This window comes from Falco punctatus, assembly GCF_963210335.1.
Source record: "Falco punctatus genome assembly, chromosome: 19".
Lineage (NCBI taxonomy): Eukaryota > Metazoa > Chordata > Aves > Falconiformes > Falconidae > Falco > Falco punctatus.
This window is the reverse complement of record NC_137599.1, coordinates 3,778,712-3,804,169: the sequence shown is the minus strand read 5'-3', so window position 1 is coordinate 3,804,169 and position 25,458 is coordinate 3,778,712. Positions and strand designations below refer to the sequence as shown.

General features: G+C 37.8%; 1 protein-coding gene across 5 annotated transcripts; it reads left to right on the top strand.

The window, feature by feature from the left end:
- The first annotated feature begins 68 nt into the window (after positions 1–68).
- On the top strand, positions 69–25,106 carry BRCA1 (BRCA1 DNA repair associated). 5 transcript variants are annotated; one of them, XM_080369855.1, is made up of 23 exons: positions 69–333; positions 897–996; positions 3,023–3,076; positions 3,410–3,490; positions 3,995–4,083; positions 4,955–5,100; positions 5,795–5,903; positions 6,847–6,892; positions 7,358–7,500; positions 7,963–11,292; positions 11,961–12,046; positions 13,659–13,833; positions 15,059–15,191; positions 15,355–15,521; positions 15,964–16,289; positions 16,943–17,030; positions 18,538–18,615; positions 19,094–19,134; positions 20,463–20,546; positions 20,962–21,016; positions 22,192–22,265; positions 22,769–22,829; positions 23,904–25,106. In XM_080369855.1, exons 2-23 carry the CDS (start codon positions 917–919, stop codon positions 24,005–24,007), a joined length of 5,550 nt encoding a protein of 1,849 aa, XP_080225981.1. In that variant the 5' UTR covers positions 69–333; positions 897–916; the 3' UTR covers positions 24,008–25,106. The 5 variants fall into 5 exon arrangements, with proteins under 5 accessions (XP_080225981.1, XP_080225982.1, XP_080225983.1 ...); XM_080369856.1 differs by having other exon boundaries at positions 69–460; positions 5,798–5,903; XM_080369857.1 differs by having other exon boundaries at positions 69–460; positions 7,963–8,118.
- The last annotated feature ends 352 nt before the right edge of the window (positions 25,107–25,458 follow it).

Sequence of the window (25,458 nt, the reverse complement as noted above, 5' to 3'; positions counted from 1 at the left end):
TTCCGCGCCGCAGCTCCCACAATGCGCCGCGGCTGCTCCTGCGCTCTCTGACAAGCTACGCCCGGCGAGGTTACGCGGCAGAGCCAATCACCCACGCCCTGCTCCGCCACGCCGTGGGAGGAGCCGAAGTGTCACGTGTCGGGAAGGGGCTAATAAGAGACCGGTTCTCAGACCACGTGTGGTTGTTTCGCTCTGTGATTGGCTGCCTGGCTACACTGCGCAGGAAGGAGGAAAGGGCGCGAAATGCGACACTGTAGAGCGGCCCCTTAGAGCGGCTGAGGGGCTCCGGGCTGGCCGCCGCTGGCTTTTGCCTCCCCCTGGGCAGCGTTCCAGGTGGGTTGGCCGCCCTCACGGTGGCGGAGCGGCTAGGACCGGGAGGCCGGAGCCTGGCCAGCTGGGTGCTGAGCAGCTTCACCCCGGCCTCCTGACGGTCTTCGCTGCTGGGCCCGTTCCTGCTCCGGTAAAGGCCAGGCGGCTTCTCTTTGCTTTAGGGCTTGCGATGTTTGCTCTAGGGTCTTACCTGCACTGCTTGGTGCAGGCAGTTCCCAGGGTCCTTTGCATCAGGTTGTCTGCTGTCTCCTTTACAACCTTTTCCACCTTCAAAACTCCTTTTTTGTTGTTGTTTTGCTTCTGCGGCCCCTTGTTGAGCTTCTGCTGAATGCTACCTCTGTAAACCCTTTCCGTTTGCCCCTTTGACTACAACAGGCTTGACAGGTTTTAATTGTAAACATTCAGAGTAAGAGCTCCACCAGTGCTGTAAAGTCTCCCGCAAGAAATAGCAGCAAGGTATTTGATGCTGTTCAGCATGTTATAGAACAGCCCGACAGGAGAAAGCACGGTCGTGGGATGCAGCAGGTCAGAAACAAAACTGTTATTTTGTTTTTTTTCCCCTGTAGAGCATTTTTGGATGTGAAGGATGGACTTCTCTGTGATTGCCATTGGAGATGTACAAAATGTTCTTTCAGCTATGTGGAAGAACTTGGAGTGCCCAATATGGTATGTCAGGAGAATAATATGAACTCTTAGTATAGTTGAGTCTTCTGTTTTTCTTTTCAGATGCTTTTGTCACTATATGGGCTATTGGAAAGCAAAAAGAGTTCTATGTTAAGTATATTGGTGTTTCATAAGACTCAAACGAGAAAGTGAAAGATGGAACCTGTTTTGCTCTTATGTTCTAGTAGATTTTTCTTTTCTAATTAACCTAAATGTGTCAGTCCTCTATCCAGTTAGGGAAAAAATGTAGCTGATTGCATTAGAGTATTGTTTGTAAAGCAGCCTGGATCTTTGTCCTTTGTGTCTAAAAGGTAAGTGACGTTTGTACTACTTCAATGCAAGTAAGTACTGAAATAGCAGAGATTCTAGTTAAAGCCTACATACCTAGAATGTCTGATAATTTTTTGAAAGACTTGCTTACATTGAATCAGACTGCTGATGTTTATTTTGTGTATGCTGGCAAAGGTTTTTAGAGCCTTATGTTTTAAATTCATTTGGAAAGATTTTACTTTACTGCCATTGGAAAACCAAAATAACTTCTGTGTTGGTGATAACATCTTTTACAAAGGCACCAAGGAGAAAGCATAGAGTGTCTGCAGAGCTCTGCAGAAAAAAACTCGTGTCCAACCTTCTCCAAAGGGGCAGCATGCTTTTTGATGAGCAAATGCATGCATTGGATGGCTGGTTTAGTTATTCATTGGTTTAACAAACAATGTTACAAGAGCTGGAATAGAAACCTTTTCCTATATTTGCTGTTCTTTACTGCAAGTGGGATTTGATGTAATAATGAAATGTATCAGAAAGTGACTTTACAGTCTGGTACTGCTGACTGGTGGGAGGAAAACTGACTTTAATGTGGAATGGAGACCTTCAATGTCTACTTTCTAGAATATGTGCAAAAAAGATCATGGAAGTGTGTACTGTTCAGCTTAAATAGCAAGACACATTGTGAACAGCAGTTCAAAACCAGGATTTAAATGCACTTAGCAGTTTTGTTGGTAATTATTAACTAGGCAGAAGGCTGTGAATATGGTGAAGTTGGGCCTTCCTCACTTCATTTCCATATGGGTTATTAAGCTATAATTTTTCTTTTCTATTATGGAAAATTAAAATATTAAACCATCCCAAAATAGGAATGCATGAGATGGAGGAATGCTGAGGCTGCTTTTGGCTCTTGGTGTATTTTGCTATAGGCACAAGTTAGACTGTTCTGCAATAATAGGATTATATTTGTTCTGACTTTTTGTCCAAGTTACATTGTTGTGGTGTTTTAATTGGAATTGTTACATAAACTGTTTTACATAGTACTAGGTTGTAGACAGAACACAGAGATACTTCCTTATGTACATACACGGTCTATGAAACTCATGAAATCTTTATGTGACTAGGGCTTGTAACATGATGTATGCCTAAATCAGAGCAGTATATTTTAAAATTATTTATTTGTTTTTAGTGTGTGCTCAAGGTAGGTTATATTTTAAGACGAATTGAAGTGAATTGGTTAGAGCTTTTCTGAAAGCCCTAGGATGAATTTAAATGCTAATTTTCACACAGTGCTAGACAGAAATGGATTTAGAATGGAAAACTGGGGTTGGGAGGAAGGAATAATTTAAACAGTTTGTGTTGACATGTGTGCATCTGGTTTACACAGACACAGTAAGAGTCCACTGGACTCCTGAGCTCAACAGAACTACTCTGTTCTTTGCTCTTGACACTGGAGGTCAGCATTGAAAAAGATGACTTTAGTGTTTTAATACCAAGTTTCCTGCCCCGATGAAATGCTGTCTCTTTCCAGAGACAGACAAAGATGGTGAAGAGCTAGTAGATAAGTATATATTGCATATTGACAGTATTTGTTGCTGTACCAGGTTCTCAAATGAGAAATTGTCAAATCTGTCCTACTTCTCTTCCCCACCAAGGTATGTTTTTAAAGTTTAGGAAAGTGGCTGTATTTCTGAATCTCACTTTGTTGCTGTGATTTTATATGTAACTTCTGTGTTCTTGTTTTCCTTACGTTTTCTTTCTGTAGTTTGGACGTGGTAGAAGAGCCAGTTTCAACAAAATGTGATCATGTATTCTGCAGGTAGGTTTGAAAACTTGTATAAGTCGATGCTTAGTCAATCTGTTCTTATTCTCCATATATACTTCTTTAATGCTAATGATGTATACTGTGATTTGGTAACTGAATATGTAAATATTTTAGGGGGAAGTTATTTCTGAATAATAACTGCAGTTTCACAGATGTGTCAGAGGGGATTGATTAATTATTCATAACACCAGAACAGGAATACAGGCATTCAACTTGATAATGAAGGTTTTCTACGAAGTGGTGCATGCCCGGGCTCAGTTTTAAAGAAAATAAAATCCTCCCTTTTGTTACCATCATGAGTACTCTTTGTTGTTTTTTTTCCCCTAGATTCTGCATGTTTAAGCTCTTCAGTAGAAAGAAAAAAGGTGTGGTACAGTGTCCTCTGTGTAAGACTGAAGTTACCAAGAGGTAATGCATCTTTGCAAATGGGTTTGAGGATAAAAAGCTTGAACTCTAAGGAAAAGTTAATCATGGTCTTAAAAACGTCTTAGCAGAAGACTGAAATAAACAAAAGGTGGTTAAGTAAACTGTCGGTTCTAAAGGAGTAATTCTTTAGTGCCTTACCTCAATATAAACTTTTTTCAAGTTACTGCAGGTGAAGATGCCATTCTTAACAAATGCTTGTGCTATTGAGTATAGACTGTATTATTGTTCAGTCATTACAACTAATTTCTCTATGCTAAACCTACATGAGGAAAAATATGAAATTTTCATTTTGTGATAGCTTTAATTCCCATAGTAATGGTTGTTTTGGGGAATTGTGGTGTTACTTGGCAACAATTTCTCATTGTCTCATGTTCCACTTCGGAGTTTTACTCCTTTTTTTGTTCAGCCTAAATTAAAGGAGAACTATTAATAGTTGACCCTTACATCTGCTGTTTTAAAACAACTCATACGGTAATGTTATTTCAGAAGTCTGAGAGAAAATACCAGATTTAAGCAACTAATTGAAGCATTGTTGGAAACTATCTATGCGTTTGAGCTTGACACTGGAGTAAAGTGTAAGTGTTGTGAATGTATACCCCCGCTTCTTTTTTTTAAATGAGTTTTTGACATTTGTATCATAAGCATCTGCAGTGATCTTGTATACTGTGCAGTACTTGGTATGGAAAGAATTATCAGATTTTTTTTCTTGGATGTAGAAGCATAAGTTCTGTTAAGTTCCCAAGCTTTTCCTTCAATAACCTCTTGACAAATCTGAAGGGTTTTTAGTGCGTTTGATGACTCTGACCAATCTTATTTTCCATTCTTGAAATATGGCTGAATGTGTACCAAATAACCTTCAGTCTATGGCTGTGTGACAAAGTCCCACTCTTGATTATGCCCAACCTTGCAGCTTTAACTTCTTAGACATCTTAGAGCCTGAATTAGCAAGTGGTACAACAGTGTATATTAACTTGCCCCGTTCAGATATATCCTTTTGGAATCCAATTTATCCTTCCTAGTACTCAATGTCTTGTAAAGGATATTGGCAAGTCAGATGCATGCTGCTTTATATTTTGGGAAACAAGGTGTTGTTGGGGGTGGGTGAATTTTTTCTTAGTATATTGCGCTATAAAAACTACACTTCCTTTTCAACTTGTTCAGACATTCTAAAATCACCAGTGTTAGATCCTGTTCTGGCTAGATTATCTATATAAGCAAAATTGGTTCAGAAAACTAGCTGGCAAGATCAAGATTTTACTTAATACTTGAATAGTACTCATAAAGAACAATCAGACTAAAAAGTTAATCAGTTTTTTCTTTGATAATTGCATTTTAGCTGTATATACACTAGTTTCATAGGGTCTGTGCAAGGCTATTTTATTAATATATAATACCTGTTGTCATGTCCTGTTTAAGAAAATTTTTTTTCCTGTTGACACTTTTCAGTTTTAAACAGTCATCACGTTCCTAAAACATCCACAGAAGCCACTGCTACTGAGTCCCTGTGTAAAGAAAGTTCTGTCATCCAAAGTAAGGTCTTCAGAAACAGGAAAAGAAGTGCTAAAGAAAATGGACAAGAAAACTGCACCTTGGTACCTTTTCTTCCACCCAGTTTATTTTTGTGGGTTGTTTAATGTTTTATTTGAAATGTGTATACATGCATATACATAAATGAATGGAATAGGAGGTTTTGGCTGGTGTTCAGATCACTGTTTGACTTGAATATTCATTCCAGACAAGGACATGTAAATATTTTTGCCTTCCTAACCCACTTAAAGTTGTTTACATAAGAAGACCTGAACTCTAAAGATAATACAGCCATAATATGCTCTGTTACTGAAAGGAGGATTTAAAGCTTTTTCATACTGCTTATTTAATGAGGCTGTCTAACTATTTGTAGGCTTTTTACTACTTTTTTAGCGTTAGGACCATGAATATGTCTTAAGAAATCTTAAGATATTACCAAACTTAGTGATTGCTATGTGTATGAGTTTGTGGTGCTTTGTTTCTTGTTTCATCTGCTCTATGCTGAATAGAATGTTAAGGAAGATAAAACTGGTAATGGTTTGAGCTGTTAAATGCATGATGATTGGTTCTATTAGCACATTCCATTACGGGTATCAGTATGATAAATTACATGTATTGGATTTTTGTATGGAGGCTGTCAATTTAAATACTTCGTTTGTATGTGTCAGCCAGCCCCCTGCTGTATTTTAATAATTGCTACTTATTTTTTGGAAATAGCCTACTGTTATAAATAACTATTCCTTTCCATTCTTCTGTCAGCAGGAAGCTAATGTGGATACACAGCTTACAAACACCAGGGTCAAAGGGTGTCCACTAAGAAACAAAACCCAGAAACGTGGCTCTCAGAAAGGGATTTATATAGAGTTTGGTAAGATCTGTTGTAGATCCACACTAGTTGAGCTTATTTATAATGTTTGCAATGTAATGAAAGGTGATGAAGTCCAAAGTCTCTATAAACATTGATTTCTCATTAACACCCGAAATGAGAATAAAGGGTCAAACGATTGACAATTCCAAGCTGGTAAGTCAAAGGGGGTTTTACATGATTTATTATATTGTAGGAAATTATACTGCTGTAGTAAACCTTAAAGGCTCACTGTACCAGATAAAAAGAAAAGATCTGTACAGATGTGAAGAAAGTTATAGTTGTTATAACCAGTGATAACTACTGTTTTGTAAAGAATATTAAGCCTTGTCACCAGCGCTTGAGGCTCTAGTTAATAACCAGAGATAAGAATGAAAACTGAGAAAGGAGTATTTCATCTCTGTCTGTCCTAGCTTTTCAGAACTTCCTTTTTATCTGCTGCTGACTGCTGATAGAAAGAAGATAAATGCTTTGCATAGTTTATTTTCTCCTAGTGTCTTCAAGGAAGAAATTGCTCCTTTTAATGGATAGTGTTCATTGCCTCTTTTTTCTTACTGCTTCTTCCAAGATCAAAGGGTCAGAGACAATATTTGAATGTATTTCTCTAACTTCCCTTTCAAAAATGTAAATACTAGCAGCTCTTTCATGTATAAATTTAGAAATCGGAAACTAACTCTTAGCTAATTAACTCAGTAGCTCTCTGTTACAAGTCACTGTATTTAAACATAATTTTATGCTGGAGCCGTGTACATATTTGTACATAGAAATCATTATAATTAGGTAAAATACTGCACAATTGAACTCTTTTTCACCGAGTAAGTTGAAAGCATCTATCACTAGAACAAATAAGCATGCATGCTTCTGTGATGGTAAACACTGAATCTGGCAAGTCATCTTTCTCTGAATCATTTCAACCAGAGTAACTGATTGATAATTTTTTTTATAGGCTCTGATTCATCTGAAGAGCTTTTTAAACAGGCAAGCAACATTGGGTAAGTAAAGGTGATTAAGGAATTCTTACTTTCTAAAGACTAGTTCAGTATTCTCATTTCTATGTTTTAGTTTTTAGAACAGGACTGATAGAATTCTTCAAGCTGACGAGTGATTTTCAACTTCGAGGGCATCAGGCTAGAATGGGTAGCTGACTCCTATCAGTTTGTCATATAATATACTTTAAAGCTGTTTTCTAAAGGATTTATTGCTTACACAGACATTAGATCTTCAAGAGAAAAGCATGTACTATGCTTTAGAAAGTAAATGTTAAATTTGGGAAGTATAAGAGAGAATCTTTTTGAGAAATGGCCTAAAACTGTGAAGGGATCTAATTATAGCAAGTGTCAATCATGCAGCCTGGCTCCTCCAGAAACTTTCAGAGAGCAAGAAGAGAAAATTAAGTATCATCTGTTATATCTATTGTGGTTTTCTCTGTAATGAAAGTAGATATCCCTCCCCAACAGATTAGAAGACAAAGCAGCACTTCAGACTTCATCTGAAGAAAAGCTAGAAGAACTTAAGAATGCTGAGAAAGGGAAAGAATATTCTTGCAATAATCAGCCTGACATGCTGGGTGCTAAAGAAGTAATTCTACCAAATGTCGTAGGTGCGTTTGTTATTTTGGTGACAAAAGCTTGAAAGAAAGACCACAAGTTAGCATTTTGATTTCAGTGTAGGTACTTGCAGTCTTGTATGTTGTAGTTTTGTTGATACAGCTAGTGGCAGTATAATGTAGAGTAGAAACTTAAAATGTGGATAGTTTGTACACAGGAACAGAAGGGAAAAAAGTAACTTGATCAAAGTGCAAAACTTTTTCTGTTCTACATACGCCATATTACCCTTTATAATACACATTGAGAGCACTGTCTGGTAGTAAGAAGTTGGATGAACATATATGTAATTTGATCTTTCTCCCTTTCTCTACGGGGAGTTTGGTGCAGTGTAATACTCTGTTTCGGGGGGGGGAAATAAGAACAGTTCTTTTAAAACAAAGTAGCCATTAAGCCTGTTATTGTTCTTGTATGTGTAAAATAGGGCTTAATAATTTATAATACCTATAAATCTTCAGGTGAAGTTGATTTCTCGAAGGAAAACTTGAGCAAGAAAAACACTTGGAGCATCACTGAAAATGCCAAACCTGGCCAAGTGAATATGACTGAATATCAGAGTTCTCCTTCGAATGTTCGTGCCCTAGACCTACTTACAGAGCAGTGTGATGGAATAGGTAATGCCAGTCCCTTAAGAAATGGCAACACATCTTCCTTTAACATCACAGAAGAAATGGATGCAGAGCAAACTCAGTGCAATAGTAAAAGCAAAGAGTTTGACTTAAAAGATAGCTCAGGGAGGAACTTGGATAAAAGCAAAGAAATAGATACTGTTGTACAAAGTGTGGAAGCTGTGGAAATGCAGGAACCTGAGAATGATTCTTTCCATGAAAAAGAACTTCCTGTGGAGAAACTACTTCAGCCAGAGACACTTCCCTGTGCTACCCTGAATCGAGTCTCCAGGAAGAGACTGAAGCAAAGCATTCAGAAAGTCAATGAATGGTTTTCAAAAAGCAACGAGATTCTGTCTTCCAATTCTTCCCAGGATGATTCTGCTGGAGCAACTGATGCTTCAGGTGAAGGAGATGCATCTTTATCAGATAAAGATTCCTGTATTTCAGAAAAGACTGACCCTATGGTAGATTCCATGGAAATTGCAGTGGTTGGAGGAAACAAGAGATGGTCAAAACAAACAGCAGATAGCATCAAAGACAAAATATTTGGGAAAACATACAAGAGAGAGAGGAAGTCAAATACCCCTGTTACTGTAAGAGACATTTTACCTACTACTACTACAAAAAAGGAAGATGTGGCCAAGGAGAAGAGCTTGACTAATTCCAGCAAAGATGGACTAAAGCGAAAAAGGAAGAATGCCAGTTTCCTACAACCAGAGGATTTCATCAAGAAAAAGGATACAGAAGAGGCAGATAGGTGTGCTCAAAGTGTTAACTGGTGCCTTGGAGATGCTGAAAAGAAAAGATGTGATGAAGGCTCTGCTGTTAATGAGAGTCACCTCTCTGAGAATAGAGAGGATAATATGCTAGCAGAACTTGAGCAAGGAGGAGGATCCCTGTGGAAAAAAGCAACTGAAGGGGAGCTAGAACAGAGTAATGGTGATCAGAAAAGCACTAAAAAAAGTTCTGCAGCAAAAAGATGCAGGCGATCTGGTAGAACCATGTGTGCTCTACAGTTAGTAGTAGATAGAAGTTCTGTTTCCCCTGATTCTGCTGAGCCACAGATTGATAGCTATCCAAGCAGTGACAAACCGGGGAAAGCTGATTCTGAGCAAAGACAAGTCAGGCGCAGCAGGAGGCTTCAGTTACTTTCTGAAGAAATGGCAAAAGGAGCAGTAACTAAAGGAGCAAGAAAGTATGACAGCGGTTGTGAAGGGTCTGTCTTTGGAGTCCAAAGCAATGTGTTAGTTCACACTTCTGAATGCAAAGGCCTCTGTGAGCCCCAGGGTACTTTGAGCTACAAGCCACTCGGGAAGCTGAAGCGTAGCCATCTGGAAGCAGCTGAAGAACAGATCGGTCTAAAGAATTCATCTGACACTGCAGAAATTGCGAAAAGTCTCTTCAATCCTACATCTTCATGTCAGCATTCAAATTGTAATTCCTTTGTAGCTGATACAGGTTCGCAAGAAGGTGAAATACTAGGCAGCCCGTTCCTCCCACAGTCTTCTTCAATGACTGTTGTGCAAACTGCTTCCCACCCAACTGAAGAGCCGACTGAATCATGTGCTACTATTCCCCAGGACAGCGGGCATGATACACATAATGTTCCAGGGGACTTAAGAACCGAAAAGTCACCAGTGGCTAAAAATGTTTTGGAATTGACCAAGGAAGCTGAAGATAGTGAGTTAGACACACAGTATCTGCGAAATATATTTAGGCATTCGAAACGTCTATCATTTAGCCTTTATCCTGCTCACATGAAGGCATGTGCAGTAGAAGATGCTGCTTCTGAAACTTTAAAGATATCCTGTACTGATCAGGTAGAAGATAAGCATAGGAAATATTTACAAACAGAAAACTTGCAAGAAGAGAAAACTGCTGAAAGCTTGAGTAGGGTTTGTGAGAAAGAGAAGCTTAAAACCTATGAATCTGCTTGTGTTAGTCCTATGACTTGTTCTATCAGCAGCGCTGAAGGTTTGCACACAGGGGAACATAAAGCAGATACTTCGCAAGCTGAAAGTCAAGGGAATCTGACACCGCTAAGAGTGGGCACTGCTAGGACCGAAGACAAAAACAGATCGCAAAAAGAACAGGGAAATGAAAAGACACTGTCAACTGACATAGGGATTGAAAGTGAGGTGAGACAGAATCCAAGCAAAAGTAACAGAACCCCAAGTGATCAGAGTAATACAGATGAGCACGCTTTCAAAAGAACAGATTTAAACACAGTCAATGAAATATGCCTCAGTTCAGCAAGCAGTCAAGCAGGAAAGGTCAAAGCTGTTCACAGCAAAGGACCAATGCTACATTTTCAGTCCAGATCAACAGTTTGTGCTGCAACTTGTCAGCAAAGGTCTGCTGAATTCAGCTATGAAGTCATCGGTGAAAAATGTAGCAAAAGCAAAAGAAAACAAGTAAAGGGGCTTGAAGGGCAAGCAAGCCAAACTGCTAGCATAGGGATACCTGAGTGTTTAGTCACAGAGGCTCTAGAAGAACCTCTTAAAGGGAATGGTGATTTTTCAGGTTCATCTGAAACCCCTGATGGCTTATTGTGCTCTGATGTTGAAGAGAACATCAGCTTTTCTGAAACTGATAGGGGAGAGAGATCTGCTGTGTTTGTGAAAAGTGATACCACCCTGGTCAAAGAACTACACAACAGTAATGTTAGTTCTAAGCCAAGACCTCAAGGTATTCGGAGATCTCGAAGAGCACGGAAACTGCAGTCTTCAGATGAAGAATGTAGTGAAGATGAAGATTTACCATGTTTTCAGACATTAATAAATGGCAAATCAGTAAGCACACCTTTGGGGATCAGTAAACAAGTGACACCTGAGAAAGAGTCTTCAGTAAGTCCTGTCACATCGCCTCGTGGTGGAAGTCATGATGACAACAACATGCAGAAAATGCCTGAAGCTGCCCCAAGCGATGGATGTGCTTCACCAAGCCAGGAGTCAGAATGCTCAGTCAACTTATTTTCTTCCCAGTCCAACATGTCTCAAGAATCCATCGATGAAGCACAAGAGCCAAAGAAACCTTTAATACAAGGTCATACATCCAAACAAGTGAGCAATGTGAAGGAGAGTACAACTTTTCAAGGTTGTAATAGAGGGCTGAAAAGAAGCAAAACTAACTTCAAAGAGGAATGCCAAGAAGACCCAAACATGGGAACAAACCTAGGTACAGATCAAGATTTTTATCGCTGCAGCTGTTTGTAATGTCATTGCTCCTTGCTTTTTTGCTGTTTGCATAGGAACTTTAGTTCTGTATTTGTGGTACTTCCTTTTTTTTTTTTTTTTTTTTTTTTTAAGAATGTATCAGCCCTAAACAATCAAACAAAACCCTCAGTGGTTTCTTTCCTGAATTTGCAGTTTCTTTGTTCAGAGCAAAAATGAATAGACTGGGAATTAGAGGCCAGACTGAGTTTGTTTTATGGGAATTAATTTTTGAGTGAAATGCTAGCTTTCTTACTGTAATATGATACTTGCATCTATCAGCAAAGTTTCATAAAGCCTACCTAAGCTGTTTCCCCAGATGAAATGTTTGTTGAAATTGGCTGTTGAATTCTGTAGGGCTTTTTTGGACCTTTTTATGGCCTTCATAAGTATTTAGGGCTCTTTCATCACTGTTGAAACACTTTGAGTTCTATTTACTTTGCCATATGTGTGACATGGTATTCTTTGAAATGTTCACTTAAAGTAGATCTGTGCTTCTAACTTGAGTGTTTTCAAAAATTGTCACTTTATACTTAACAGTTGGTTAAAAGGTCTCTGTGGTAAGATACCATAGATAACTATTGGGGTTTGTTTTTTTTTCTTTAACTAAGATTTTCTTCCGCCTCCTTCAAGGTCAAGGATCTGGCTATGACAGTGAAAACAGCTATGTGGAAGACTCATGTGAACCATTCTCTCAGGGTGAAATCCTTACTACACAGGTAAGTTTTATGCACTAAATTCTAAAAGTAGTTTACATTCTAGGATATAAGCATGTATATGAAAGCTGTGAGGGCAGTGTAGTAGGCAACTGCTTTCGTTGTAATTCTTTGTGTCACTAGATTACAATTCTTCATTACTCTTGGAAGCAGAATTGCTTCTATGCCATTACTTGTCCAACTTCACCTTCCGTGGTAACACTACATTCTAATGGCTGTAACTTGTTATGTGGTATTGATTACAGTTCTTAATTGTAGGAGATGCTAGGTATTGAATCTCCATGCTTGACTAGTGCTGGAAACATCAGCTTCCTGTACTTAAAAGCTTCATTGATAGGAATTTATAATGATTGGTGAAAAGGATTGGATTTGCTACATGATGATATTTAGCTGCATGGAGTCTTGCCTTCTAGGGGTAATGATTAAATCAAATCATTTCATGTTAGAATGTTATAGATATAAGACCCTACAGGCACTGTCCAATGAAAGGTGTGTCTAGCACAGTGTATTTTCTCTGCTATTAATTATGGCTTAATGGCCTGACTTTATGTATTGGGTAATGGGGTGGTGAGGGTGGTGGCTGGGGGTTTTAGTTTTGGTGTTTCATTTTGGGGGGGGTGGGTTATCCTGTAACTTCAAGGTAGGTCTTGTGACAAATCTCCCTTCAGCATTAACAACCCATATGCATTTTAATATCTGTCAAAGAAGACTGAATTTAATTCTTGTGCTTCATGGATGGTTCTTCCGTTTAATGCATCAGTGCAAAATGGAGTCGACTGGCAGGACATTCTCCCTGATAGACCTTCATTGATAGAGATTTCAGGATATATTGGGTTAAATGGAATAGTGGCAGTATGAATTCTTGGGGAGTTTTTTGGTTTCTTTGTGGTAGGGGGGTTCTGTTTGGTTGGGAGGTTTTTATTCAGTAACACGCAAGCTCCACTTGGTGCCAGTGCTAGAGCTACGAACGTAGTATTCAGCGCTGTGGAAACTGCTTTATCCTGTGTAGTGGAGGTTTTTGGTTTTTCAAAGGATTCTTTGAAAGCTTGAGCTGTTCTAATGGGGAGATGGATATGGCATGTTTTTAATAGAAGGTATAGTAATTTTTGATAGAGAAGGGAAGAATAGGATGAAATATTTTTATTTATTCCTTCTAAACAGTCTTTAGGGCTTGCAGTAATGGTGGAAAGTGCAGAAGCTCAATACTTGATGTTCACTATTAAACTTCATTTCAAGTGGCTAAAGTAAACCAATGCAGTTGAGACAAAATTACTTTTAAATAAATCTGTGTAGCTTTTTTAAATTATTTTTTTCTCTGACATCTTAAAGTCTGAGCAGCCTAAACTGAAATAATTTGAAGAGCAAAATGACTGTGTGGTGGTTTGCATTCTTTGCTTTTGATGTAGCCTATGTGCATTTTTTTTGTTACAGTAAAAGCACTGCAGTGACCTTTTGAACATACGGTAAAAACTAATTGAAAATAATTTTGCTGTTTTCTAATTTTCAAGTGTTTGTGTTAAAAAAAAAAAAAACAAACAAACAAACAAAAAAAAAAAACAATCTTACTGTTTAAAACAGTTGGCTAAATGTTGGCAATATTGTGTATCCTTTGCAGGAGAAGAATGTTATGCAGAGTAACCTAAAAAAACTTCAGCATGAAATGGCTGTACTTGAAGCAGTGCTAAAGCAACATGGAAGTCAGGACTGTGGGTTTTCACCTATCCATAGGGAACTGCCACATTCCAGTGGTGAAGGAATACTTGGAATGGAACAAATGCAACAAGGAAGAGGTAAATAGCAATTAAAACCTTTCCCAGCTTTCTTACAAACAGTTGTTACTATTATTAGTTCTTTTTCCCTCTACCACAAATTATAGTGTTAATTAAAAATTGGTGTGTTAGCAGAATTTTACCTAAATGCAGCTATTCAGTGAGACATGCATGTTTTATTTATAACTTGGCTACTACACCTAGCTTAAACTCCTGTTGCAGATCTTTGTGAGATTACATGGTGTAATTATTCAAATGGTGTGAGTGGGCCCTGTGATTTGGCAGTACTAATCCACATTGCTGTTCTGTCAGTTATAGTTGTACTCTTGTCTTCTTTCACTGGAATGGGTAGGGGGCATGGCACAGTGGCTGAACACCCAAAAGGATTTGGCCTCTGTTGCTGTGGGAATAATTGTCCTGTAGCACATCAAGGAACAAGACAGAAATTAGGTTGGGTATGTGTTGGCTGTCAAAAGTAACACAGTACAGGTCAGGCTGCTGATCTTGAGCAGAGAGGAGGAGAATACCTACAGTGGTGTGTAAATCCCTTGAACAGGCTGGGTAGAATCCGTGCTTAGTTAACAAGCTCATTGAATTGCATGGCATTCGACCTTACTACAGTTTGAGAATATTATTTCATACAGAAGACTTTGAAATGTGACGTGGAAGCTCAGTAAGCTAAATTCATGAGGCAACTATAAACACCCTGCTTGAAGATGTAAGTCAGCAGATCGATAGTTAGTTTCCTTCAGACAGGAAAGCTACTTAAAATAATTTCGTTAATACAGTGCATGTTTACATGGTTGCACTAGAATATGGATTTCAGACTTGTAAAAACTTAAACTGATTAGTTATTGATGATTTGATACAGATTACAGGCATCTTTAGCGATCAAATAAATGCCTCTACTGGTTGTGAACAGAGATACAGTAATGTGTTGAGGGGATTCATAAACTGCACTAAATGGTATAAACTTGCCTTGGTCTATTTATATCCTACTTTTTCCATCTAATACATAACTGACATCTTGGTTTTGTAGATGATTTGGTATGTGAAATAAAACATAGTTGCTAGCTGTGCTTCAAATGGCTTAGCATTTTGTGTAAATCTCTGTTTTGGGACACTTGTCTCTCTAAAGTGTGTCTGGATTGAGATTTTAGAGAATGCTTGACTTCCTATCTGAAGAAACAATTAAGAACAGTTGCTTTCATTTTGCTTGTTTAAGAACTATTTTTCTGTTTTAAAGGGGCAGAGTCAACCTCAGAAGGAAATTTTGAAAATCATAAAGGCAGAAGTTCAGAGGGATTGTCAGCCAATGATCTCCATGATATGCCAAGTGATTCTCTCAACAATAAAACCAAAGAGTTAGAAAAAGAAAGGTAAAAGTGTGTTTGTTTTTTACTTCTAATCTTTTATTTTAAAAAAATCTTGAATTAAATACCTCTCAACTTTTGAGCAATTACAGTACGTTAGCTGTTGCTACGTGGTTCGGTTGTTTAGAATAGTAAAAAAAGTATTAAACCCAATTTCCCCTCTCTCAAGGTCTTCAGAATTGTTGCTTCCATCTTCTAAATCCCGCTTGTTAAAGAGACTACATTTGGAGAAAGGTCTTCAGTGTGACAGTATGCCAAAGAGCAAAGCTCATTCTGAAAAGACAAAACCTGCGCAGGAAGCGGTACAAGAATATAGTCAGTGCCAACTTGAAGCAGGTAACATTTAAGAGGGATCCAATGCACTTTGATTTCTGCTTTTTTTTTTCATGTTTTTACATACAGGCAAGACACGGCTTTTTCTTGTAAATCAAGGATTTTAAAATATTCCTGGTCAATTTAAAAAGATGTTACTTTTTGTTTGGTAGCCCAACTGTATAGCTGCCCATCAGGATGGGGTTGGACAACATTTTGACAGTAATGGGAGTTATCAGTCTAGCATATAAATTGGCATTTCTTGAGAGATACAATACTGAAAGTTTTAAGGATATTCTAGTGTCTCAGCTATAGGTCAGGAAAAAGTAATGATAGAGGTAAAGGTGTGGTAATAAATAAGGAGAGGAAGTGACTGCAGCAACTAAACTTAAAAGGTAAAGCAACAGCCTTCCACCATGACTACAAGATGGAATTGTTTCAAGGAACAATTTTTCTTTTCCTTCAGAAAACGCAGATGAGCAGAAATCTGGGACCAGGCTAAACAGTTCGTCTGTCTTATCAAATCTCTGTGGCAATGTGACCAGGATTCCAAATAACTCTTCCTCTTCTGTAAGGCTTCTTAACCCTCGAACTGAAGAAGCAACAATTAGTTCTGTTGTAGCTCAGAAAGCTAATAAAAGCTGTGCTCAAGAACTTAAATTGAAGAGAAGTGTGTGTCTTCCTCTATCTGCTCTGCACAATGCAGCTGGGAAAGAAAATACTACAAGTCCGGGGGTGACTAACAGGAAAGAAATGTCAATTGTGGCATCAGGTCTGAATCAAAGTGAAAATGTAAGTATCTCCCAGAAGCTTTAGAGATCCCTTGTTAATTGTTCCTGATTACCTCTAGTGCTCAACGTAGGTCTGCGTACAGTGGAAATTAATCTTACAGGAATTGGAGATTAGTAACGGAGTGACTCAAGTCAAACTTTTTCACTCCTAAAAATATGCAGAATGCTATCTGTAATCAGAGCTATGAAGCTTAGTGAAATTTGAACTTTTTAAATGACTGTCCAGGGGAAAAAACACATTCCAAAGCAAGAGAACTTTATTTCTAGAAATAAAGCCTGGAGGCATGGCTGGGAGGGGGCAGTTTCGTTGGTAGTTCCCTTGATGTTCTCAGATGATGATGATGCTTTACCCAAATTCTGATCCATTTCTGTAATTAATCAATTCTGAATTGCTAATAAACCTGTTTCTACGATCCATTTCCAGGAGGATACGGCTTTAGGTTTATAAACTACTGTCAGGAGAGCTCTTTACTTCAGCCTATTGAATGGTGCCAAAATTACTGACTTTTAAGGAAAGATACATTCAAATGTATATACAGAATACACAAATAAAACCATTAATTTAATTACATTATTGCTTTAGACTCCTATAAACTTGAGCTGTTGAGTTTTTTAATGTTTTGCTAGCTATTAATTTTCTTAACTGCTTTTCAGTTGCTGGTCCAGAAGTTTGCAAGAAAAACTCAGAGCACTTTATCCAATCACATTACTGAAGGAACAACTCATGTCATAATAAAAACAGGTTTGTTGGGAGCTATGTGAACAAATCCTATATTTACATCATATAGAATTTTAACTAAAGGCTAACCAACAAGCAGGCAGTTCAGCAAAAATTTGAATAAGTTTGAGAAGGTGTTCATTATTTTCTTCTCTATCATAATTTTTTTGTTTAAACTTTGGGAATCTTTCTTATTCTGTTCCACAGAGTCAGAGTGAGGGTATGTTTTGGTGCCTTGTGTGATTTGAAGCTAATGTTACTCAATTAATTTTTTCCTTCAGCTGTTTGGTCACAATTTTCAGCTGTTTAGTGCATGTTAACATGAAGTAGTTCAGAACCAACCAAAAAAAAAAAACATAGTACCTAAAAAAATGGGATATAGAAATTCTGGAAGTTGGATGCTATTTTTAGTTTCCTAATTTCTTACAGGGATTATAAATGTTGTTTCTTTCTAAATTTTTGAAAGAAATTTATGTTTAATAGAAAATTGGAAGCAGGACTTAGTTGTATGTATAACTGCTGGTAGTAGATAGTGAAAGTGTGCTTCCATACTATTTCATCATAACTATTATTTGCATGCTTAATTAAGGTACTTAAATTAGTTTTTGCTCTTTAGTAGAACTCAGGAATCTCATTATTAAATGCTTTAAGGGACTTTATAGAAATTTCAGTACAATAATACAGTTTCAAATTTGACAAATGTATTGCAATCTGAAACGTAGCATTATATTGACTTCAGAAAAGCGTAACATTCATCAGTAAAATTAAAGTTATTGTATTTCTGTGTCTAGGCTTAGGTTACATTTATGTTCTTTACTTTACTACCACATCTCTTAACCAATATTTTCTTAAAAAGCTAAATATTTTGAGCCAAACCTGGGTGTGGGTATGCTATATGCTATGCTTGCATTTTGCTTCGTAGCAACATTTCTAGCTGGCTCCTGTTTGGATACAGTCTACCACACAAGCCTTTCTTGCTTTTGAAAACCAGCATAGAAAAGGAGCCAGAAAATCCTCTTACTTCAAGTCTATGGGCTTAATTTTTGCCTTTTTTTTCAGGAAGGCTATCATAGACACCATGACCGTATGTTTTTTTGGAGAAGTGGATTGTTCTGTTTTCATACAAATACAGATAGGATAAACTAACTGCCTTCTGAAGCTGTGGCGCTGGTAGAACAGAAGATGATCTTAAATGGCTGGTCATCTAAAAATGTATGCCAACATGTATGGGCACCGAATCCTACTCTTAGTGCCCTCTGTCTTGACTAGCATTCACGGGTTTTCTTACCTCTTAACTTTACTGAATAACTAAAAAAGGGTTCAGAAGTTGTACATTGATTACTTTCTGCTCATTTCCTTCCCTCGTTTCCTGAATCAGGACAGTAGAACTTTGGAACCTTTCTATAAATGGTCTTGGTATTTTGCTGCTGTACTTAGCAAGAAACTTCTGGTTTTAGATACACATCACCTGAGCTGTTTTTTTTCACTAATGACAAAACTGAAAGAGGTCTTATTCTTGTTTGCTCTGCAGATCAGGAGCTGGTGTGCGAACGGACACTGAAGTACTTCCTGGGTATTGCAGGAAGAAAATGGGTAGTTAGTTACCAGTGTAAGTATAACTTGTTTTGGAGCTAAACGGTCTCTGCTTTTTGCCACAAATGTACCCTTCACTTGTTCCAGTAAAAAAACCTGATTTCTTCATGTCTTGGCATCTGTTTTGCAGAGTTTCTTCTAGATACTTTAATATATTTTTGAATGTATTTTAAAAACCCCAAACAAACAGCAACATCAAACTTCTTGCTCTTCTGAATACTTTCACTGCTTTCAGATAACCACATTGGATTGCTTCCCACCTTGACAAAAGCCTTTCCTCCCTCTTAATTTAAATGAGATGCATAGCATCTCAGTTAGTGCAAAAATAATATTATTTATAAAAGGTAAAAAAATTCTTTTTGGCATCAGGTGGTATTGTTTCCCTCTAGTACAAATACCTTGGATTTAATATAGCAATGAAGTCAGACTGTTGGTAGTGGAAGAACAATTTTGCTGTATAAAATGACTTGTCCTGTTCTGATCTTTTTATTTAGGGGTAATTCAGTCTTTTAAAGAAGGCAGGATACTGAATGAGGTAAGGTGGTTTGTTTTATCTTAAGAATGATATGTCAAATGTGTAGGCAATGCTGTTACACAGATAGACCTATTAGTAACCTCAGATATTGTCTAAACATTTAATAGATGTAACTTTGGCTCTGAAAACTGAGATTCTAGTTTTACCAAATGCTAGGATCAAAACCCACACTTAGGCTATATGTATTCATTGTTATTGGAGGCATAATGGATCTATTTTTTGGAAGAGGTGATAGGCATTTTTTAAGTGTTTCTACTGATATTGATGGATTACAGCATAGAGGAAAAGATCTGCTGTTTGCTTAAGGAAATAACATTGGAACATAGCTACATACATAGCTTTGTTTTTAAAGTTTAAAGTAGTCAACTACTGAAAACTTGTTCCAGCATTTTCTACCTTTCCTAGTAGAACTGGCTTATTTAATATGACTGATTTAAGTGGATTTTTGTATTCCTGGGTAGTATTTGGATTTTCATTCTCTAGTTCAGATTTTTGGAGAATGCCATTTTAGTGACACAGCCTGGATTTCATAGATCTCTGAGCAGAAATGCCCCCTTTCTGGTATGAAATGTATGCCCTTTTGTCAAGCCAAGGGTGAAGAAGAAAAAATCTTGGCACCAAAAAAGCCCTAGGAAGGCGTGTTAAAGGCCCTTCTACGCTTGAGGTGCAAGGGAGAAGTTGCTACAGAATTAACTGGGAACGCTAGAATGTGGGACAGCTGTTAACATTGTCATACAGTCACATTGCTTCAAGCAAGGAGAAGAGCCTGCAATTATAACAAAAACAATGGGTTTTTTCCCCAAAGTGAACTGTCAATATGTAGGTGTTCTTCATACTCTTGTAGCGGGCTAGACTGCGTGGAAGTTCTGGAGAAGTTTCAAGCAAGTATTGGAGAAATGGGAGTTAGTCAGATGTAGGCCTGAAATTATTAAACGCAGCACTGTATTTGTTATTAATCTGTATCCGAAGTGAATGCCCTGAAATAAAATAGATGTTGAAGATCCAGATATTATGTACTGGTAACTTGTATCAAATGAGACTTTACTGATAAGTTAATTATAGTGTTGGAGTGTAGCCCTTCTTTTTATACAGTTTGCTAGACTACTATATAGCAACTATAATTTGTCTTTAAAAGTTGTCTGATGTTGCAGGGGTTCATTACTGCTCTCCATTTTTCCTGAAAAGCCTTTTAATTTTCCATGCTCACTTAATAGCAAGGTTTCCAGTTCTGAAATCTGATGACTTCTTCCTGTTCTGATGCAGAACACTGACCAGGAAAGTGTTCTCAGTCTCCTAATTACTGATTACTTGTTTATTTTATTTTCCAGGAGGACTTTGAAGTTAGAGGAGATGTAATCAATGGGAGAAACCACCAAGGTCCTAGGAGGGCTAGACAGTCTCTGACTGAGAAGGTATAAGCACATCAGGGATGAAAATCCTGTCCTGCTGTGACTGTTTCATATATGTGGCTATGAATATCTGGATCTTCTTCTTCCAATCTCTCTGCTGTTCTGTATTATTGAGTTGTACAAATTTAGCATTTTTATATGTGAAAAGTGAGCCCTGTCAGCGGCAGAGTGGTTATGCTCTGTGACTTGCTGCGCTTGGAGTGAATGCTATCTTTTTATAACATCAGTATAGGATAGCGCAGGGTTGGGGGTTTTTTATGATATTCTTTTGTTTTGTAGGTTACAAGAGCTTCAGATATACTTTGTGAAATAGTGATAGCTTGATAACCAGTCCTAGAGCTGCAATGAAACCAGCAGATTAAGTATTGTCCTTTAACAATACTGTATGTTCTTTGTTAACGTGTTCCTTGTTTTTCAGATCTTCAAAGACTTTGAGATCTGTTGCTATGGTCCTTTCATTGATATGACTACAGGTGTGTCATTTCAGTGGAATTAAATGAACTCTGAGCATCAAAAATATTGGGGGGGGATTGTGTGCTTTCACCAGAGTTTTGCTTGGACCTCTTCTTGGATGCTCTTGTATTTTTCACTCTGAAACTTTCAAAAAGCCTACATGAGGTACAGGCTGGGTAAAGAACTTTATCCAGTTCTGTCTCCAGACAGGATGGAAATGCTGTTCTCTACTTAGATGCAGAGGGCTGCTCTGGGAATTTTGCTGTATTTCAAAACAGGCCTTTTACCTAGTTTGATTCTCTAGCAATGAAGGAAAAGCATTAATATCATGCTGTCTGGTAATTGCTTTAGAAGCTATTGAGCACTTGTATCAGCATTTTTTCTTCTGTCTTAGTATCCTTTTTCTAGCAGTTAACACATCCTCAGTGTAATTTCTCTCTAGCAGCAGATGTTAAGTGAAACACACAACAAAGCCAGAAGTTTATATGCAAAGAAAATGCTGGGCAGGATAGTTGCTTTTTGCTAGTTTGAAAGTGAATAAAGTATAGTAGATCTTTTGAAAACTTAAGCTAGAATTTTTCTACTGAAAATATTTGTACCTCTCTTCCCATTTTTATGCCTTATTCAGCAGGTACTTTCTGATTTGTCCAATAGAGCTTTATTTTTGACTGGGTGAAATATCCTCATGTCTCTTGACATTTGTAGTAATTACTGCAGAGGATGCAGTGCTTTCACCTGCTGCAGTAATCATCAATTATGGCTCTTACACTTGAGAGACTTATTTGTCATCTTCACCATCAATTCAACAAATTGGTGGAAATTAAATACTTTGGCTACTTCTGTTAATGACAGATAATCACAGTTCTGATTTCTAATTTTAATTTCATGTCTTATATACTTATGATAAGAGGAAATAAATTGTTAGTGTCTTTCTCCTTAAGTTTTGGGCATGTGATGTTTTGCTTTTTCAGGAGTGTTTTGTTTTGTTTAGTCCTGACTATAGGGCAAGGGAAGAAAGTGAGTTAATGTTCCTCCGCAGGCTAGAAAGTGAAAGGACATTCTCTACTAAGGCTTACATTTCTTTCAAATGATAGTTTACATCTTGGAGCAAATACATGAGGGCTTAGGGAATAGTATCTGTCTCAACGTGATATAAAATATTGAAGTAAATAGATTGTTTATGTGATTTCTTCAGAACATCTAGAATGGATGGTGGAGCTTTGTGGTGCTACTGTCGTGAAGCAACCTCATCTGTTCTCACACACAGCAGTAAGTGTTAATCAGCGTTGCGCATCACATAGTGAATGGTCTGTAGTTAAGTAATATACTACATGTTGAAAGGTTACGTGGCCTTTATGGGCTTGTCAAAGACTTAATGCATACAGGTGTGTTGGAGAGAACTGTCTGCACAGTAATACTGCCAAACTGCACGGCAACAGTTCTCGTGTTCTGGGCTCTGACTACTCTGTGTATCGGAGTACTCTAGCTAGATAGCTAATCTCTCTTGAAATCAGCACTGAGCCTCACTTTCCCGTGCAAAAAGCCTTTAGTGCCTTAACTTAGTCACAGCATTTGTGGAGAGAAATCACAAAAAAAAAAATAATCTTTGGAACAAATGTATTTCTCCTTCTACTACCACTTCTTAAAGTCCTCTCTGAAGTGATGCACTGAAGCAGAGTTAGCCCAGTTATCACACTCTGCCGATAGGTGTGAGTGATTTAATGACAGACAGATAACAGTAGCGTTTTTATTTTCTTATCTTGAAATCCTAGAATTCTACTGCTGTCGTGGTTGTGCAGCCAGATGCTTGGATGGCAAACACAGATTATAGAGGTAAAATGACACGCTGTCATGGACTGTTTTATGGTACACATTAGTGTCTTTATCACCTCCGTCCTTTTAGAAGTTAATTATCAGAGAGGTTTGTAGAGAAATCGAAATAAAAATAAAATCTTACTGTGTCTGAAGGTGGATGTGTGTCTTGGAAGAAAAATCCAGAAGGACAAGGTATATTATCTCAGCAATAGAATCTTAAAAGGTAGTCTGGCAGGCAGATCCTGTTCTTGGCTCAGTTGTTCTGCATATCATCAGCTGTACAGAAACTTTTCTAATTGGAGATACCTTCTAAAAGGTATGGAGGCATGCCTGTAGGGGATTAGTGAGACCTAGGAGAAAGCCTCAGATGGGACAAGATTCTCTTGGTCTGGCAAGAGTACCTAGCTACAAAGCATTAATTGATATAGCTTTGCCTGTCTTCTTCTTTTTTTTTTTTTAATCAAGATGCTCCAGAGAAACCATGAGACTTTGAAAGTGCAAGTGTTCCAGACAAACTTACTTTTTAAATGAGATAGTGGGAGTTATGTGATGAATGGGAGCTAGTTAGGCTACAGTGGAGTTCAACAAAGAGATGGAGCAGGAGGATGATGTAAAACCAGCTGTTTCCATGGCACTGGGAAAATGAGAAAATAAAGCAAAAGGATCCTGAAATGGTGAAGAACAGTCTGGGAGCACTTCAGTAATCTTCTGTTGCTTGTCTCTTAATGAGACTCATTGCTTGTCTCATACTCTGTGCCTGAGCAGACAGGAACTGAGGCTCTGTCACAGAGGTCCTAAATTAAAAGATAACAAGGACTGTGCTTTTTGCTTTTAGTGTTTGTTCTGTGATGTTCAAAACTTCCTGCCTGACCATTTGCCAAACAGCTAATTCTTTTTGGAGCAGCAATATTACCAGCATTGTTAAAAGTAGTAGTGCCATGTCGTGGGTTTTAGACTCTTGGTTTTTATCAAGGCCTTTAAAATGTCAAAGAGAAAGCAAATAGCTTAACCTGAAAGACATCAGTGAGCTCACCTAAAGCTTGCTTTGACTCATTGGTGACGGTTTTATTGTTTTTTGTCTTTGTTTTACAGCAATCCAGCGAAAGAACAATGTTGCCATGGTGACTCGAGAGTGGGTATTAGACAGTGTTGCTTGCTATGAGTGCCAGGAATTGGATGCTTACCTTGTGTCCTAAGGCCGATCTGCAGTTCTTTTTCCATTGCTCACAAATTCTCATCAGTGCTGATAATTTGGTAATTATTTTAAGGACTGAGAATTAAGTCACTTCCACAGAGATTATGTGCCTGTAGTGTTCTTGTTCAGAGTAAAATAACTAGATTTTTATTAACAATAAAGTTACTTAAACATTACCATGTAAAGATGGAATTATCTACTGTTCTTTAACATTTCTAATTTCAAAGGAGTCCTCTAATGTAAAACAAATTTTAAAAGTTAGAAAATGTAGAACACAGCCTCCTCAGAGAAATGGTGATTTATTATTTACCATTGCAGGCAGTTCCTGTTTATATACTTGAGGGTGTTTTGGAGACAGTCATTTAAAAGCATAATACTGTGCTCAGGGCTTGAATTAAAACATACTTACACTCCTGAGGAACCTCTGTATTTTCACTTTCCATAAATACATACCTTGAATAAGGGTGTATACCAATACAAGGGAATATTATTTTGTGATTACTAATGCTTCACCCTGATTAATCTCAGGCCATGGGTTGTACTTGTGCTGAAAACTATACAAACAGCTGTCTTGTTGTATATACAAGTGCCAACTTGCCCTAGCCAGGAGGATTCTCCACAAGTACAGCCCCTGAGAAGCCAACACTTGATTGTCAACATAAACCAATCCCTAAAACCACAACCCTATACCGGTGTTGTGCCAATCTTATTAATATCTGAGGAGCATCTGTGGCGCCTATGAAGAGGTAATGAACTGATGTACTTCGGGATCCCAGTGACCTGTAATAAGCCCTGCAAGAATCTGCTTCTAATAGTCCCTGCCTGCAAAATGAGACTGCAAAGAATATTTGCTTTTTGTGGAAGAAAATATCGCTTGTTTCTATTGCCAGACAATTCAACTTTATAAATAATGTTGTACTTCCAGAGCAGAAAGAAAACCTGTTTTCGTAAAGTTATTTAAACAAAATTTTAAAATTGTAGCTAAGTTCAGAGTTTTTCAGTGCTCAGATGCTGCTAGGTTGTCTTGGAAAGTTATAGAAAGTATGTTTATAAATATTGGAATGCTCAAAGGCAATAAAATTATTTTGGCAAGTATTTTACGTAATTGTTTACCCTCATGTGAAGCAGTCAGTCTTTGCATTGAGGTATATAAGAAAAAATATCTGTAAGTCCAGCCTCTCAGAATGGGGAAGGGGAATGGAGACTTGCTGGAAGAGATAAAAAATGTAAATTAGAATTTCAGAGCTGGAATCAGAATTGTAATTTCCATCAACCTGAGAAGCAACTGTGTTATCAAGTGGCTTGTAGTTGCCAAGTGGAGGCAAATGTAGCCTAACTAGGCATTGCTGCTGGTAGTGTAAGTGCTGGAAGCTTTTGCTCAGTTCACATACGTTACTGCTTTCTTTTATGTGACTATTTTATAACCATCGAGGCTGTTAAACACAGCCTCAC